This window comes from Mastomys coucha, unplaced genomic scaffold (genome assembly GCF_008632895.1).
Source record: "Mastomys coucha isolate ucsf_1 unplaced genomic scaffold, UCSF_Mcou_1 pScaffold22, whole genome shotgun sequence".
NCBI lineage: Eukaryota > Metazoa > Chordata > Mammalia > Rodentia > Muridae > Mastomys > Mastomys coucha.
In genome coordinates, this window is record NW_022196905.1 from 129,583,433 (window position 1) to 129,600,741 (window position 17,309).

Below are 17,309 nucleotides of genomic sequence, written 5' to 3' on the forward strand. Positions count from 1 at the left end.
CTAGCAACAGAGGTCGAGTACATTCTTTAGGGCAATAGATAGTTTAATGTTTTACGTACTAGAGAGTACTCGAAGGGCTTCTACTCAAGGACATTAGGTAGAAGTGTTAGGTCAGGTCGGAACTCCCCACTGGCTGCCCCGGGCTAGAACCAGAGACTTAGCAGGAAACGCTAGATTGAAACTTCCTGGTCATTGCCTTCAGCAGAACCAGAGAATTAGCCCAGGAATATCAAAATACCTCAACAGGGAGGGCTCCACTCCTCTTCCTCCTGCTTCACACCTAGCTACCAGACCCTACTGACCTTGATGTGCGGTCACCGGCCTACATGACTCTTGACATCAGCCCTGCTTGCTGTATGCTACTTAAGCCTGCTTTTCACTAGCATGAGGACTGGGAGAAGAAGAAGGACTTGGACTCGCATGCAGGACTAGCACTAGAATTTAGATGGGCTAGGACTCAGATTCATACAATCCGCAGTCCCCCAGGCCCAGAGCACTTGGGCCCAGGGGATGCAGCACCAGTTCAGAGGAGATAGCTGCTGCTTTAGACCCAGTATGTTTCAGATAGCCTCAGATGTACCTCAACTGTTGAGCTGCCAGATTTACCGTCTGTCTTTTGCAATGACTGTAAAAGTCTGATGCCATTTCTAAGAAATACATTTAGATCCTATACTTCATGTGTCATCTCTGCCATCATTTCTTCGCCTATGCCTTGTTGACCTGACTAGGACCCCGTTTCTCCTGCGGGTTGAGGGAGGCCCAGATCAGCCGGCCCGTGGCAGGCGGGGTGGGGTGTGTATGTGTGGATCAGAGGCAAGGGCAGCCCAGTCCAGACACTTAATTTTTTTTTTCAATATGGCTTCACTATGTATCCCAGACTGTACTTGACCTTAGCCTCATATATGTTAGGATTACAGATGCCTATTGCTAGGTCTGGCTAAAGACAAACTTTGGGGGCTGGAGAGATGGCTCAGCAGTTAAGAGTGCTTGGTGCTCCTATGGAGAGACCCGAGTCTGGCTCCCAACAACCATATGGGGTAGCTTACAATGGCCTATACCCCTGGATCTGGAGATCTGAAGTCCTCTTCTGGCCTCTGTGGGCATTGACCCACACATGCATATGCTTATAGACATATACACAAAATAAAAATAATTTGACAATGTTAAAGACAGACTTCGTTTCAAGGTCCTTATGACTCTTCAGTTCCATGAGGGAGATTGCTATTTTTGAAATTATTATTTTCTGTATCTGGGTGTTTTGTCTACACACATATCTGTTCATCAGATGCATGCAGTACCCAAAGAAGCCAAAAGGGGGTCATTGGGTCCCCCGGAGTGAAGTTACAGATGGTTGTGTGCAGCCATGTGGATGCGTGGGCTCAGATTTGCATCCTCTCAAGAGCAGCCAGTGCTCGTTACTACTGAGCCAGTGCTCAAGCCAGGGGTTGTTACATGTTATCCTCCTTGTCTGTCTAAGAAGATGGAGATCCAGAAAAGAGGGGGGCTGATTCATCTAAGGTCAGAGCTAAGGCTGAAAGTGTCCTCTGTCTTATTCTGAAGAATCTCAGAGTCCCTTTCTACCCTGACAACAAACCTCAAAGCAGGTTTTTCCCCAGGTTCTATCTAAAATGGCTCCATATTTAAGGGAGGATACCAGAGCAATGGATACGTCACAGTTGAGTAGATAAGGAGAGACACAGCCGAAGACCAGAAAAACACTTCCAAACTCTCAAGAGCCCAAAGGGGAAAATGTGACTCTAGAGGTTACAACATCCTGAAAAAAACAAGCTGTCAGTTGCCCTGGAGACATGCACCTGTTGGTGTTAGGTCATTCCTGTTCTGAGGCATGATTAGCCAGACAGTTCTCACGGCATCCTGAGTACCTAGGTATGTTCTACAGGACTTGAAATTACTTAGGAGTTAGGGCTGAGGCTCAATTGGTAATGTATTGGCCTAGTGTCTCATTGAGGTGTCTATTGCTATGAAAAAACCCGTAACCAAAAGCAGGTTGCGGGTGAAAAGGGTTCATATGCCTTACACGTCCATATCACTGTTCATCACTGAAGAAAGTTGAGACAGGAACTCACACAGAGCAGGGACCTGTGAGAAGGCCAGGCTGACTCCATGACAGGCTTCAAATGGCAGTTCAGGAGACTAGTCCTAAATCTCTGTTTCCAAGAACTGGGCAGTTCCAGGGGAGTCCAGGCCTCAGAAGCTGCCAGGCCATCTGGCCTGAGACAAGGACAATGGGTCAGCTGTAGTTCCAGACTTCCCCAGCAACAGTTTCCAGCCCCCACGCTGGTAATGGAAAGTCCCCAGAGATGGAGTAAGATAAGGGTCGCCTACCCCAATGCCCTAAGGTGCTTTAAATCAGACCTGTGAGCACACGTGGTTGTCTCTCTGTGCTGGTAATGGGAGGCCCCAGCATGCTGGACTTCTGCAGAATCAAACACTCTTTCCATTTGCATACTAGCGAGTCTAGGGTAACATTCTTCAGTGAATCATGGATGCCCTACACTGGAGGCAGAGCTGCTGCCGAGGCCGCGGAGGGTGCCGAGGCTGCAGAGGGTGCTGCTTACTGGCTTGCTCATTGTGGCTTGCTCAACCTGCTTCCTTTTTTAAAATATATATATATGTATATATATATATATACATATATATATAATATATATGTATACAAATATATACAAATATATATATATATACATATTTGTAAATTGTTTTGCCTGCTTGTATGTATGTCTTCATGAGCATGTCGGATCCCTGGGAAGTGAAGTTACAGTCGTGAGCTGCCGTGTGGCGCTGGGGATTTGAACTCAGATCCTCTGGAAGAGCAGCCAGTGCTCTTAACTGCTGAGTCATCTCTCCTTCCCACTTCATTTTCCTAGTGAGAACCATTCTGGGGAGGGTGAGATGGAATCTCTGTGTTTTGATTTTCAGTTCCCTGGTGGCTAAATAAGGATATCGAACATTTTTTTCCATGTGTTTTCTAGCCATTTGCACTTCTCCTTTTTAGAACCACCTTCTCAGTTCATTTTCTCAGGACTTTTGTTTTTCTTATTAGCTAGGGAAAAGTCACTCTTCCGTGACACAGATCAACGGCATGTGTCAGAGTGAGGGCTAACTCAGAGGGGTGGGCCTCAGTCCATTCCTAGAGGATTGAGCTCTGCTTTCAGCTATATCATGTCTTCTTATTATCTTTATTTTTATATTATTTGTTTATTATATATGTATGTACTCATGTGTGAGTATGTGGAAGCCAGACAACATCTGGTGTCTTTCTCAGTTTGTTTGTCACCTTCGTATGCATGTGTGCGTGCGTGCGTGTGTGCGTGTGTGTTGCATGCATGTTGCATGCACATGAGTCTGTGGGTGCATGCATATGGACATGAATATGCAGAGGTCAGAGGAGGACATGGTGAGTTCCTCTCTTTTATCTACCCTATTCCTATGAGATAGGTTCTCTCCGTGTAACCGAAGCTCATCCTTTCCTCTAGCATAGCCAGCTGGTTAGTCATCTCCCAGGTTCTCTCTTCCTCTACCCCAATACAGGCTACAGCCTCTCCCATGTATGCCTGGCTTTTCATGTGTATGCTGGAAGTTTTATGTGAAATTTAGTCTCAGAACCTGTCCTAGTTAGGGTTTCTATGGCTATGAAGAGACACCATGACCACAGCAACTCTTATAAAGGACAACATTTAATTGGGGCTGGCTGACAGTTCAGAGGTTCAGTCCATTAGCATCATGGCAGGAAGCATGGGTCCATCCAGGCAGACATGGTGCTGAGGTAACTGAGAGTTCTACATCTGGATCCATAGGCAGCAGGAAGAGAGACACTGGGCCAGGCTGGCCTCAAATTTTCTATGTGGCTATGCAGCCTTGAACATTTTTTTAGGGAAGGATATTTGAGAGAAGGTCTCTCTCTATAGCCCTGGCTGTCCTGGAGCTTGCTATGTAGACCAGGGTGGCATTGAACTTGCAGAGATGCTCCTGCCTCTGCCTTCTGAATTCTGGGATGTCTGGCTAAGCTTGAAATTCTGGTCTTCTTAGGCATGCACCATCATGCCGAGTTTTTGCAGTGCTGTGGTTGAAACCCAATGTCCTATGCATGCTGGGCAAGCGCATCACCAACTGAGCTACATCTCCGGCTTTACAAAGGCTGGTGCCATTGAAGTCCTCCATTTCTGCCAACTTTTTTATTTGTTCCAAGTAATGGAGGTGGGACAAGCCTGGAATACCCATCAACATGCTTGGGAGTTACTACTGTGGACAGATCTTCACCCAGAGGTGGACAGACAGCCCTCAGGCCCTCCCTAAGACAAGAACCCCATGAAAGCCAGCTGCCACCTGCAGGGACATGGATCTTACGCGCCTGGCCTCTGGGGAAGCCTTTGAGCCACACAAGAGGAGAACACAGGATCACTGATGTCATTCTTCTAGAACCTTCTCTCTAAGCCCAGGAAACACCAGAACTCTGGCATGCTTGGAGCTCCCTCGAATTCTCACCGAATAAACACATTCCCTCAAAGAGATGCTGAGAACAGGGAAATGAACTCAGGCCTCATCCCAGCTGGTCTGTCAAGCCCAAAGCACCCTGGTAAAACATCAATACCTATGTCCAAGTTCGGGGACAGAGGGGAGGCGACTAAACTTTGGTGCTGTTGCCACGGCGTCTCTGGACGGCAAACTTGGTACCCACTGCTTTAGCACCTTCAGAGGGCTGGTTTTTCTTGGCATCCAGGTTTCGTATGTACCTCTGAACCCATGGCAGCTTGGGGTCAGTACAGGTCTTATGGCCCTTCTTGGTGATGAAGCTGTAGGAAAGAGGGGCGGGTTTTAGTTTGAAGTCTGGCAAGGTGAGGAGAGGAAGGGGAGCATGAGTCTTAGCTGCTCGCCTCTGGCACGAGGAAGCCCCTGACATGAGACTTCTCTGCGAATTCTGTGTCTCATCACTGGGGGGACAGAAGGACAGTGAAGTGTGTGGATGCTACACTCATTCTGTGGCTTTCCTGTGAGACAAAGGAGGCCCTGCCTTTGAAGTGTGATGTTGTATGTGATGGAAGAGATATGGTCTCTTTCTGTAGCAGGAAAACAGATCTGGGAAGATAGCTTAGTTGGTAAAATGTCTGTCTTGCAATTGTGAGGATCTAAGTTCAATTGTCAGGACTCAGGCATGGTGGCATGTGCTTGTAATCTCAGCACTGGGGAGGCAGAGACAGGAGGATTCCCCACAGTTTGCCAGCCAGCTGGCCTCGACTACTTGGTGAGAGTTCCAGGCCAGTGAGAAACCCAGAGATGGTTCAGCAGGGAAAAGTGCCTGCCGTCATGCCTGAAAACCTGAGTTCTATTTCTGGGACCCACAGGGTAGAATAAGAGAACCCCTACACATGTTCTGCACCATGCATGCATGTGTGCATGCATGCACACATACACACACACAAAACTTAAAATGTATTTTTTTAAAGACTTATTTTGAAGGAGGTGCACCACATACTTGGTGACACGCAAGATTGGCCTCTGGCCTCCACAGGTATGCACGTACATGAACATGGACACTCGTAAGCCCAGCCCATCTACACACACACACTCATTTTTTTTAAAGGTAAATGTCACCAGATCACACTATGCATGGAAATATGGCTCCTGGCATGCTATAGCTGAGAGGGGAACCTGGATGCCACTCTGGTTCCAGCTCTCAGGGATACTCTGATGTTAGCTGGACAATATTAACATGTCATTTCCCCTGTACAGCATGGTTTAAGACATGAAGTCATGCTTGTTACCCCAGGTGAAAAGGTGGCTCTGAAGTGACATGGAATCTAGAGGCCTGATTGGTCATGTGACCTTGAGCTTGTGGTCTTAGTGAGCCTCAACGACCTTCAGTAAAATCTAAAAGGTCCTATGTTCTCTGTGAGATTGTTTTTGTTTTTGCCATGCTGGGGATGAAACCCAGAGTTTTGTACATGTTAGGAAAGTACATTAATGTTGAGCCACGCTCTCAACCCCTCACTGGGGGATTCTAGACAGGGGCTCTACCACTGAGCCACGCCTCCTGCCCCTCACTGGGGGATTCTAGGCAGGAGCTCTACCAGTGAGCCATATCCCAGCCTCTCACTGGGGAAGTTTAAGCAAGTGTTTCACCACTGAGCCAAGGCTCCAGTCCTTACTGGGGGATTCCAAGCAGGCTTTCTGGCATTGTCTTGTGAAATTGTTGAAAAGACTAGTTAGATTAATGGCATATCTTGTATTTCCCTCCATGCACAATGCCTTGCCTACATTTGGCGTTTTGTGGATGGTCTTAGCCTCCTGAGTGTTGGAATGACTGGCCTATATCACGTCCTGGTTGTTAATGTGATGTTGGGAATGGAACCATCCAGGACTTCACGTATCCTAAGCAAGCATGCTACCAACCAACCTTCCTCCCTTCTCTGCTTTCCCCCTAGATTTGTGGGTAAGGAAGCTGAAGTCCATAGAAGTCTGGTGCCTTCTTCAGAGATGCCCAGGGCTGGACTTCCTCAGGGACCCTGGAGTTCTTAGATACTCACATGACCCCTGCCTTGGGACAGATGCTGCCGTTGGCCAACTGGTAGCTAACCACTCGGTTTTCTGGAATTTTCTTGGAAATAAAAGACATGCAGCAAGATGAGGGGACGGTCACAGAGTCTAAAAGGAAAGAGAAGAGCCACCTCAGGATCCAGCTTGGCATTCATTGGCTTGCTCTTAGCTGCAGACACAGAGTCTGTTATATCCCAGGCCACTTCGTGCCTCCCCCAGCCCCAGGCTTCTTGGTTCCCTCACCCTCCCCTGTGCCAAACTAGCCATGGCCTTAGAAGCTTTTGCTACCAGCAGCCCCATGCCGGTCCAGAAGTCTCACCTGTGGGGAAGATGCAGCACGCGCAGGCTACCAGAAGAAGGCCGGCAACGATCATGGTAGAGCCTGCCATGTTCTAGAGGTCAGGCACAGCTCAGAGTTCAAAGCTGGGGTGCAGGAAAGAGAGCCTGGAGATATGAGGATGTTCAATTCAGGACACCCTAGTCTCCCTCCCACTGGCCTTTATATGGACAGCTCAGGAGGTAGAGGCTCTGCTGTCCCTCCCGCCCTCTCCCTCACAGACTTCCTCGAAAATCGTTGAGCTTTCTGTGGTACAAAGAATGGGGAAGTTGTTGACCATTTCTTGTCCAGCAGAGTCAGCAGTTATTTGGGGCTCTGGCAAGAGAAAGCTGGGGGAGGACTGTCATCCTGCCTGGGCCACAGTCAAGGAAAAAGGTTTTAGATGACTTGGCTCTGCTGCTTATTGTGTGGGATCCTGGGTAAGTTACTTGGTTCTCTGAGCCTCAGTTTTTGTAGATGCATAATGAGTAGTGTCTTCCCTATCTCCCTGCCTTCTGTCCATTCATTCATCCACTGATCTACCTGTCCATCTGTCCGTCCATCCATTCATCCACCTATCTATCCATCTACCTGCCCATCCATCCATTCATCAATTGATCTATCTATTCATCCATCATCGATCTACCTGTACATACATACATGCACACATATATACATACATACATATATACATACATCTACCTGTCTATCCATTCATCTATCCATCCATTGATCTGTCTATCCATCTATCCATCCATTGATCTTCCTGTACATACATACATACATCTACCTCACCACCTACCTATCCATCTATCTTTCCACCCATTCATTCATTGATCTATCCATCCATCATCCCTCATTCTACCTGCCCATCCATCTATCCATCTAAAAGGGACTGAGAGGTCCAAAAGCAGGCTCTCTGAGATGGTGGCTAGTTCCCAGAAGACATTGGAGTGAGAGATAGTAAGAAAACCCAGGGGTAGTTATCTAAACAGGACCAGTAGAGGGGAGAGGAGGACCCTGGGACTCTATAAAATACTCAAAACTGTATCCATTTAAGAACATTGAACCTTAGGACCCTTTGGATCCTGAAAGGATAAAGTGGTTACTTTCTTTCTCGGTAGATAAAGTGGTTACTTTCATTCTCTGTGGCTTGGTTTTCTGTAGTTCCCAGAAGTTCAATTCTTTGTCCATGTGGGTAACCAAATTTAGCAATCCTCTAGACAACTACCGGTGCCTCTATGACTGGTTCATGTGTCATCCTTCCATGCATTTACCTATCTGTTCACCTACTGGTCCATCAGTCAATCTGTCTACCCATTATAGATCCATCCATCTATTCATCCACACATCAAACTTTTCTTAAGCATGTGTTTCAGTGGACAGGTATACAGAGATACATGCTCTATTTCTGTGCCCATCAAGTCCCCAGTCCTGTGCCCAGCCCTTTTAGAATAAATAGGAAGTTGATCAGCTCTGAGACAATTTCCCCTGAGCCAGATATCTCAGAGATTAGTGCGTGGGGTGACCAGAGCTAGGGTAAGAGGACCAAGACCTCAGGAGGTTGAGCCCAGAAGGCAAGACGGACATCAAGGAATCCAGATACGCTCAGACTCCTTGCCGTCTTCCCATGTCTCTACTTGGTCCTCCCTTTTTGTTGTTTGTTTTGGTTTGCTTTAAGACAGAATCTCATGCAGCCCAAGATGACCTTGAGTTCCTTATTCTCTTGCCTCCCCTCCTCAGTATTGAACTACAGGGGTCCACAATCATGCCTTGTTTTATTCCATTCTAAGAACAAAACCAGTGGCTTTATGCATGCCAGGCAAGTACTCTCCCAATTGAGCCACACCCCCAGGCATGCCACATGCAGTAACTGCCTCTCATTAGAGTAAAAGAGTCAGTGCTTCCTTACCTGCCTCAGCCAGCAGGGAGAAACCTGGCACAGCAAATGAGAAGTCACAGAGATACCCATCATACACTCGGGGCTGTGTGTGTGTGTGTGTGTGTGTGTGTGTGTGTGTTCCTGAGTGAGCATATGTGTGAGAGTGTGTGTGATCGTGTGTGTGTAAGAGAGAAAGAGAAAAAGTGTGTTGTGAAAGGGATAGTGTATGTGTAAGACAGAGTGTGTGAGAAAGAGTGTATGTGAGAGAGAGAAAAGAGAGAGTATATGAGACAGAAAGAGAATACACACACATACACACACACACACACACACACACACACACTGTATATAGGTACCTGAGGAGGCTACAAAAATGGCATCAGACCCCATGGAACTAGAATTATAACCTGAAGTGGAATCATAGGCAGATCCACTAATGAGGGCTGGAAACTGAGCTTGGGTCCTCTAGAAGAACCCCAAGCCCTGTTGCCTGATGAGCCATTTCTCCAGTCTTGGCTTTAAATTTTTAAATTTTTTAATGTTTACTTAGTGATTTAGTTAGGTGTGTATGTGTTCCAACTTTCATTTTTTTTTTTTTTTTTTGGACTGGGAAAATAGTTTGTTAAAAATACTATAAGAGCCAGGCAGTGGTGGAGCATGCCTTTAATCCTAGCACTTGGGAGGCAGAGGCAGGAGGATTTCTGAGTTTGAGGCCAGCCTGGTCTACAGAGTGAGTTCCAGGAAAGGCAGGGCTACACAGAGAAACCCTGTCTTGAAAAAAAAAATACTACAAGAGATCAGTAGTTAGGACAGTAACTAGAGTGCCTATCATTACCTTTCTGTCAATGTATATCATGTGATGTATGTGTTGTATGTACCCTGTGTGTACATGAATGTACACATGTGTGAACATGTGAATGCATTCGAGTGAGTGCATATGGGTATCAAAGCTGGAGAGGCTGATGTTAGGAATCTTCTTCTCTTATTTCTCTCCACACTTATTTATTTAGATTCTATTTTTTTTAAAAGATTTTTTTTTAAGATTTATTTATTTATTATATGTAAGTACACTGTAGCTGTCAGACGCACCAGAAGAGGGAGTCAGATCTCATTACGGGTGGTTGTGAGCCACCATGTGGTTGCTGGGATTTGAACTCATGACCTTCCGAAGAGTAGTCGGTGCTCTTCCCCGCTGAGCCATCTCACCAGCCCTAGATTCTATTTTTATTTTAAATTTGTGTGTGTGTGTGTGTGTGCGTGTGCACACGCACAAAAGTGCAGGTACCATCAGAGACCAGAAGAGGGCGTCAGATGGCTTGGAGGTGGAGTTATAGGCAGTTGTGAACTGCCCAGCTTGGAGACTTGGAACTGAATGAAAGTTCCCTACAAGAGCAGTAGGCACCCCTCACAACTGAGCCATCTCTCTAGCCTCAGGGCACCTTGATTTCTGAGACAGGGTTTCTCACAGCTCCTGGAGGTCACTGGTTTGGCTACACTGGTCGGCCAAGGAACTTGAGGAATCACCTTCTATCTGCTCCAGTGCTGGAGTTATAAACTTGCATTGCTAAAACCCAGCTTTAAAAGTAGATTGATTGATTGTGCATTTGTTGTGGGGAGGGGCGGGAATCTGTGTGCTATAATGCACACGAGGAGGTCAGAGAATAATTCTGTGGGACCCGTTCTCACCTTCTTCCTTTGCCTAGGTTCTGGGGGTGGAACTCGGGTCTTCATGCTTGGACAGCAAGTACTCGCTGAGCTATCTACCAGCCCCAAACATTCCATTTTCTAGTGTCCACCCCAGCCTTTGCTGCTTAGTAATTTGGAGAGGAAGCTCGTTGTCACTCTGGGTCCTGATGTAGTAACATGTGGCAGGAAGAGGAAGTAGAAAATCAGGGATGCTTGAGGAGAGAAGTGCAGGGCAGGGCAGAGATGCTCGGGGCCTAATGTTGTAACTGGGGTGGGTTGGCAAAGGTCATCAGTGGGAGGCCTTGCTGTGGATGGTGGCTCCCCGATTACTAACACCTTTAGGGGGTTTTCCAAGGCCTTAAAATGCCACCCACTCCGCCCTATTTATAGTCTATCTGGGGGGGGAGGTTGGGGGTTCCCAATCTTGGCAGTTGTTTTGTTTTTGCGTGTTTATGTGTGTGTGGTGTGCAAATGTATATGTTTGTACCAGTGTGTGTGAGAGTATGTGTGCACCTGCACATATGTGTGTATGCTTGTGCGCACACATGCATGCGCACATATACACACAAGCATGTGTGCCCATGGGGGCCAGAGTGAAGATCTTCCTCAACTGCTCCCTGCCTTCTATCATGTGGCTGGGTTCCTTACTATACCCAGAACTAACTAGTTCAGCTCCTCTCACTAGCCAACTAGCCTCAGGGATTCCCTGCGTTCATTTCCCAAGTGCTGAGATTGTAGATGCACACACACACCGTGTATGTAGGTACTAGGGATGTGAACTCAGGTTCTCATGCTTGCTCGCACATGCATTGATGATGTGTTGCTGGCTCCTACATCCATCGCTACAAAGGGAAATGGGAATCTTAGGCAGGGAGATGAACAAAGACGTTATCACCAGGTCAGTAATCCTGGTTCCCCAGATGGGAAGCTGTGTCCTTTTTCTTGAAGGCCTGGGGTGTGGCAGGCAGGGGAGGAGGAGGGTGTAAAGGGAGAGTGAGGAGTGGGGCCTGGTGGCACATGCCTACAATCGAGCCTTGGGAAGCTGACTCGGTAAGATTGAAAGTTCAAGGCTAGCCTGGGCTATAGGGAGGGCTACAGTTCAGCTTGGGCTGATTAATGAAAAGTCTCAAGGAAGTGAGTGGGAAGAAGGAAGAGGACAGAGAAGGAAAGGGAAGAAGTGAAGGAAAGGGAAGAGAGAGGGGGGAGGGGAGAGAGAAGGAAAGGGAAGAAGTGAAGGAAAGGGAAGGGGGGGAGGGGAGAGAGGGCTGGAAGCCTGGTGTGACAAGGTCTTGGAGACCGAGGCAGGCGGCCCCTGAGCTCAGGCTCATCCCTGCTATAGGACAATTAGCACTGGAGGTTCTAAGAAAGAGAAGATGGAAAGAAAGACTCAGCAGGCATCGGGAAGGCAACTGGCCCTGGAAGGAGCTTCTAGATGGGCTATGGGCAGGAGGCAGATGAAGGAGTGGGAGGAAGCCTCTTAGACCTGTAGGGCCCCGGGGTCCAGCTCAGACTCCCCACCTCTGTGGGCCTGGGTGTGGCTCAGTGTGAAATGCTATACCACACAAAAGAATGGACACCATCACATAGTACCTAAAATAGGCCTTGCTCTGTCAGCTAAAACTGACGCTTATTTTTAATTTAATTCTTAAATTTATTTTATTTATTTTGATTTATGTTGTTTTTTTGTTTTGTTTTGTTTTATCTTTTTTTCTAGTGTAATTCTTGAAATGTCAGCTGTATTGTTGGAAGTTCTAAAAATGTGTTTGCTATTGTGTGTGTGCAATGCACATGCGCGTGTGCACGTGTGAGCATGCATGCTCATGTACCATAAAAAATATGTCGAGGTCAGAGGACAACTTTAGGGTTATAAGTGTGCGCCACCACACTCTGCTTAAGGTGACAACTTACACAGAGGATTCTAGATTTCTCTAAGGTCAGATGTGAGTTGAACCAGGTCTGGTAGCATAGACTGTCGCCCAGCTGAGACTGAGGCAGGAGAACCACAAATTCCAGGCCAATATAAGGACATAATGAGTTCAAGGTCAGCCTGGGAAATTGACTGTGACCCTGTCTTGAAGTAAAATGAAAAAAGAGGACTGGGATATACCTCAACCACAGAGCACTTACCTAGAATCTCCAGTGTGTGGGCGTGGGGGGTGGGGGGCAAGGAGCTCAGCAGTAGAGCCCCTGTCTAGAATCCCCCCGTGAGGGGCTGGGGGCATGACTCAGTGATAGAGCCCCTGCCTAGAATCCCCCAGTGAGGGGCTGGAGGCATGGCTCAGTGATAGAGCCCCTGCCTAGAATTCCCCAGTGAGGGGCTGGGTGCTGCATTCACTTGTCTACCCCAGTAGGTCTACAGTATCAGGGTTAAAACCTGATCATGGACAAGAGGCATTATGATTCCAAAGGGAGTTTATCTCCTGGATATTTCAGTCAATTGCTGACATCTCCTAGTTCAGATGTGTTCCAGATTGATCTCTGCTAAGTCTGTGGAGAGATCTGTGTGCTCTCTTTATTCAGGCATAAAGGTGCCCTAAGAAATATTTCGTTATTAGCTAAAACTGAGATTGAACATTATTTCCTGGCCTTCACAGTGCTTCAATAATCCTATTAGATTCCCTAGTTGTAATTAGCTGGGAATTTTTACTAGAAGCTGTCTTACCAGACAGGGCATCTCAAGAGTCAGAGATAGCAGTTAGGCACTTATTATCAGAGCAGTCTCACACAGAAGAAAAACTATTTTACTGCCAGTGAGAAGCTAAAAGTTGTAGGGCTCCCATCACTAATTATTTATGTTACAGCCAAGGAATGCTAAAATACGACCTTCAGCTACTTGCCTCAGACAGACCCTGAGAGTTTATCTTGGGGCTGCCAGAACAACCTAGCCCAAGAAGAAGGACACCACGGCTCCTCCGCCTTGCACCTGGCTGTTTGATTTTACTGACCTTGATGTAGCCATTTCCTGCCTATGTGGCTTCTGTTATTTGCCCTTTTTTCTATACTATATAAGCCTGATTTCTACTTTGTACAAGTTGCTTTCAGTTACAGCACTCCCTTGTGTCTGTTTCTGTTTGTCATTTCTTCACCAATGCCTTGTCTACCTGACTAGGACCCTGTTCCCCCCACGGGTTGAAGGAGGTCCGGACTGGCCGGCCTGTGACAGCTGGGGGCGTGGCTCAGTGGTGGAGCCCCTGCCTAGAATCCCCCAGTGAGGGGCTGGGGGTGTGGCTCAGTGGTAGAGCACCTACCCAGAATCCTCCAGGGAGGGGCTGGGGGCGTGGCTCAGTGATGGAGCTCCCGCCTAGAATCCCCCAGGGAGGGGCTGCTTTAGCAGTAGAGCACCTGCCTAGCATGTACTTGAACCCGTACTGAAGAAACAAAAAGAAATGAGAAAAATAAATAAATCAATTCAAAATATCTCAGGACATGTCCCAGGGAGAGGACTATATTAATTTTTCTTAGCACCTGACAGTAGCAACGCAAGAGAAGAAAAGTTTATTTTGGGTCATGGCTTTCGTGGCAAGAAAGGCATAGGGGCAAGAGAGGCCCAGTCCACGTTTGACGGGGACATGGCACTTCTAGGAAGCAAAGAGCTAGAGCAGAGCCTTCAGGATCCATCTTTAATGACCCATTACCACCAGCTAAGGGAGATGGGAGGTCCCATGCCAAAGATTTCACAACCTCCCAGATCAGAGCCACGAGCGTGGGGACAGATGTCCAACCACAGGAATCTGTAACTATTTCCCATTGCCACTACGACAGGACATTGGCGCTGACAGCTACAATGCCACAGAAGCAGAGCATGGCAGAATGGACATGACATTTACCTTGTCATGTGCTGCTTGAGCTCACTAAAGAGCCAACTCAGGAAACAGGGCTTCCCTTCTCCATTTCAGACCAAAGAATGCATGCTTCGGCCTCCCTCCAAGAGAAAACACCTTGAGGACAACTGGAAGGTGACCCACTGTGGCCCTCCTACAGCTGAGGGCAGATTCCACCAGACCCCGCCTTGCCACAGATAGCCACGCCTCTCTGCCCACCTCTTGCTAATGGCCACGCCTCTCTCCAAGTTCCAGTTACTCCGGAAGTCCCGCCTCCAGAGACTGAAGATGAAGCTGCTGATTGGCCAAGTTACTGATGAACTTGGGGGAGGGGTTTTGCCTTACCTTTCTACCTGTTTACTTGTAACAAGGAGAATTCAATGAATGATGGCAGACTGAAAGCACACCATGTATTGGTCTAATTTTTTCAAACCCTTTCCGCATTTCTGATACCCTTAATTATTCAGGCCCTGACCCCCATTCCAGACGACCCATCCGTATGAGTGGCTGCAGGCAGCTACAACCCACTTCCAACAGAAGTCACCAATGTTCACACCATGCTACCACCAAAAATGCTGAAGTGGGAGACAGAATCTGGAAGTTCAGCCACAAAATGAAAGTTCTATGGGGAACCCTGGCTGACTGCCTCAGCCTCTCCAACCAGTTTCTGAGAGATGGCTCAGTGGTTAGAGCACTGGCTGCTCTCACAGAGAACCCAGGTTCAATCCCCAGCACCCATATGACAGCTCACAACTGTCTGTAATTCCGGTTTGGGGAATGGGTGGGGATCCAGTGCCCTCTTTAGATTCTGTGGGGCACCGGGCATGCACACATAAATCTGTGAATTCTAAATTAATTGTGTATTGCTGGGTGGTAGTGGTGGTGCACACCTTTAATCCCAGCACTTGGGAGGCAGAAGCAAGCGAATTTCTGAGTTCGAGGCCAGCCTGGTCTACAGAGTGAGCTCCTGGACAGCCAGGGCTATACAGAGAAACCCTGTCTCGAAAAAACAAAACAAAACAAAACAAATAAATTAACTGTGTGTTAATGTGTGTGTGCTCCTGCAAGTGCATGAGACCCGAAGACAGCGTTTGATCCCCTGAAGTCGGAGTTACAGGTCAGGAGCCACCAGGTAGGTGATTAGATATGGACTCCTGTCCTCTACCGCGATGGTTCGTACTCTTAACCGCAGAGCAGTCTCTGCAGCTCCAGTTCCTAGTCCTTTAACTTGAAAATCCCACTTGGTGGGAAGCTCTGCTCTTCCCTGGACTCAGAACCTCAGCTGCTGCCTCGATGGGCTTCCCCGGTTGGTTTCTGCTGAATGTTTTGAGCAGCTGCTTGGATCGTTTTTGTTTTCTCTTTCTCTTCTCTTATGTTTGTACTTCTGCTTTCTACATAGTCAGTACACTCACTCATTCAAAGCTAAACGTATGGCCGCTCTCGGGTCTTTCCGAACACACAGGCAGAGGCTTGGGCTCTTAGATGAGCGCCACCGTGGGAGTCGGTTTTGACACAGGGTGGGGCTGGCGCTGGGGCTGGGGCTGAGGACTGAGACTGAGGGTTTGGTAGATAAAATGCTTGTCTCGAAAGTGTGAAGACCCGAGTTCACTCCCAGAACCCATGTGTAAATTAACAAACAAGCCAGCTTGCTGGGCTTAGTAGCACACACACACACACACACACACACACACACACACACACACACACACGTCTTTAGTCCCAGCATTCAGGAAGCAGACAGGCGAGGCAGATCTCTGCGTTCAAGACCAATTTGGTCTACATAAAAATTCTAGACTAGCTAGGACAGCATAGTGAGACCATGTCTTAAAAACATATAAATAAAAATTAAGGCTGGTATGGGGGTGCACAGTAACCCCAGAAGCCCTAGAAACAGGGTGGGAAGAGATCCCTAGGGCTAATGAGACAGCTAGGCTAGGCTTCATACTGAGATCCAGGTAATGAGACCTTACCAGAAATAAATAAATAAATAAATGAGATGTATGCTGGCCCCTGAGGCATGACAGCTGAGGTAGTCCTCCAGCCTCTACATATGTGTGCACATAAGTGCACATATACAAACACACAGATGCACAGGATGGCCCATCTTTTCTCCCTCATCTCTTTCTTTTTCCCTTCTGCACTGGAAGAGGCAAGAGGCCCTTCTGAGAGCCTTCGCTTGACCTTAGGCTCCCCACCCTCCTGAACTGTAAGAAACAAATTCCTCTTCTTTATCAAGTACAGAGGCAGGCGTGGTGACTCACTCCTGTAATGTACCCAGGGCAAGAGGATTGATTAGAGTTTGAGGTTGGCTTGGGTTACAAAGTGAATCCCAATCTATCCCAGGCTACAGTGGGGAGACACTATCTCTTTAACAACAACAACACACCAACAACAAAAGAGCTGGAGAGATGGCTCAGTGCTAAGGAGTGCTCACTGCCCTTGCAGAGGACCAGAGTTTAGTTCCTCGCCCCTACAGTGGCTGGCTCACAACCACCTACAACTCCAGCTCATTCGCTTCTGACTCCCTCCTCTGGCCTCTGTGGGAAGTGCACTCGTGTGCCCGCCTGTGTGCGTGCATGCATGCATGCGTGCATGCGTGCGTGCGTGCGTGCGTGCGTGCGTGCGTGCGTGCGTGTGTGTGTGTGTGTGTGTGTGTGCGCGTGCGCGCGCACACACATAAAATAAAAATACAAAAAATTCAAAACCATTGCCTAGTCTGTGCCATTCAGTTACATCAACACAGAGCAGACAAAGAATCTGTTAGGCTGCTATTTACAAATACCTGAGAGGAAAATACTTAAGGAAAAAAAGCTTGTGGGGACTGGTAGTGCACACCTTTAATCCCAGCACTCACAGGATAGAGGCAGGCAAATCTCTGTGAGTTCAAGGCCAGCCTGGTCTACAGAGTGAGTTCCAGGACAGCCAGAGCTACGTAGTGAGAGCCTGACCCAGACACCCCCACACCTTCACCCCCGAGTCAAGAAGAGAAGGCTGACCCAGACACCCCCCACACCTCCACCCCCAAGTCAAGAAGAGAAGGCTGACCCAG

At 47.8% G+C, this 17,309-nt stretch overlaps 1 protein-coding gene across 4 annotated transcripts in view; it reads right to left on the bottom strand.

Moving 5' to 3' along the window:
- Positions 1–4,181: 4,181 nt before the first annotated feature.
- The window catches only part of Ccl24 (C-C motif chemokine ligand 24), a 19,222-nt gene continuing 6,094 nt past the window's right edge, over positions 4,182–17,309 (bottom strand). For 2 of the 4 annotated variants that reach the window (XM_031338222.1, XM_031338223.1), the window contains exons 2-4: positions 6,875–6,978; positions 6,546–6,663; positions 4,182–4,814 (exon numbers count right to left, since the gene is read on the bottom strand). In XM_031338222.1, the coding sequence (XP_031194082.1) occupies positions 4,646–4,814; positions 6,546–6,663; positions 6,875–6,944 (357 nt within the window). In that variant the 5' untranslated portion in view covers positions 6,945–6,978 and the 3' untranslated portion in view covers positions 4,182–4,645. Of the gene's footprint in view, positions 4,815–6,545; positions 6,664–6,874; positions 7,169–17,309 lie in introns of those variants that run through there. The other 2 variants (XM_031338221.1, XM_031338219.1) reach the window with 2 other exon arrangements.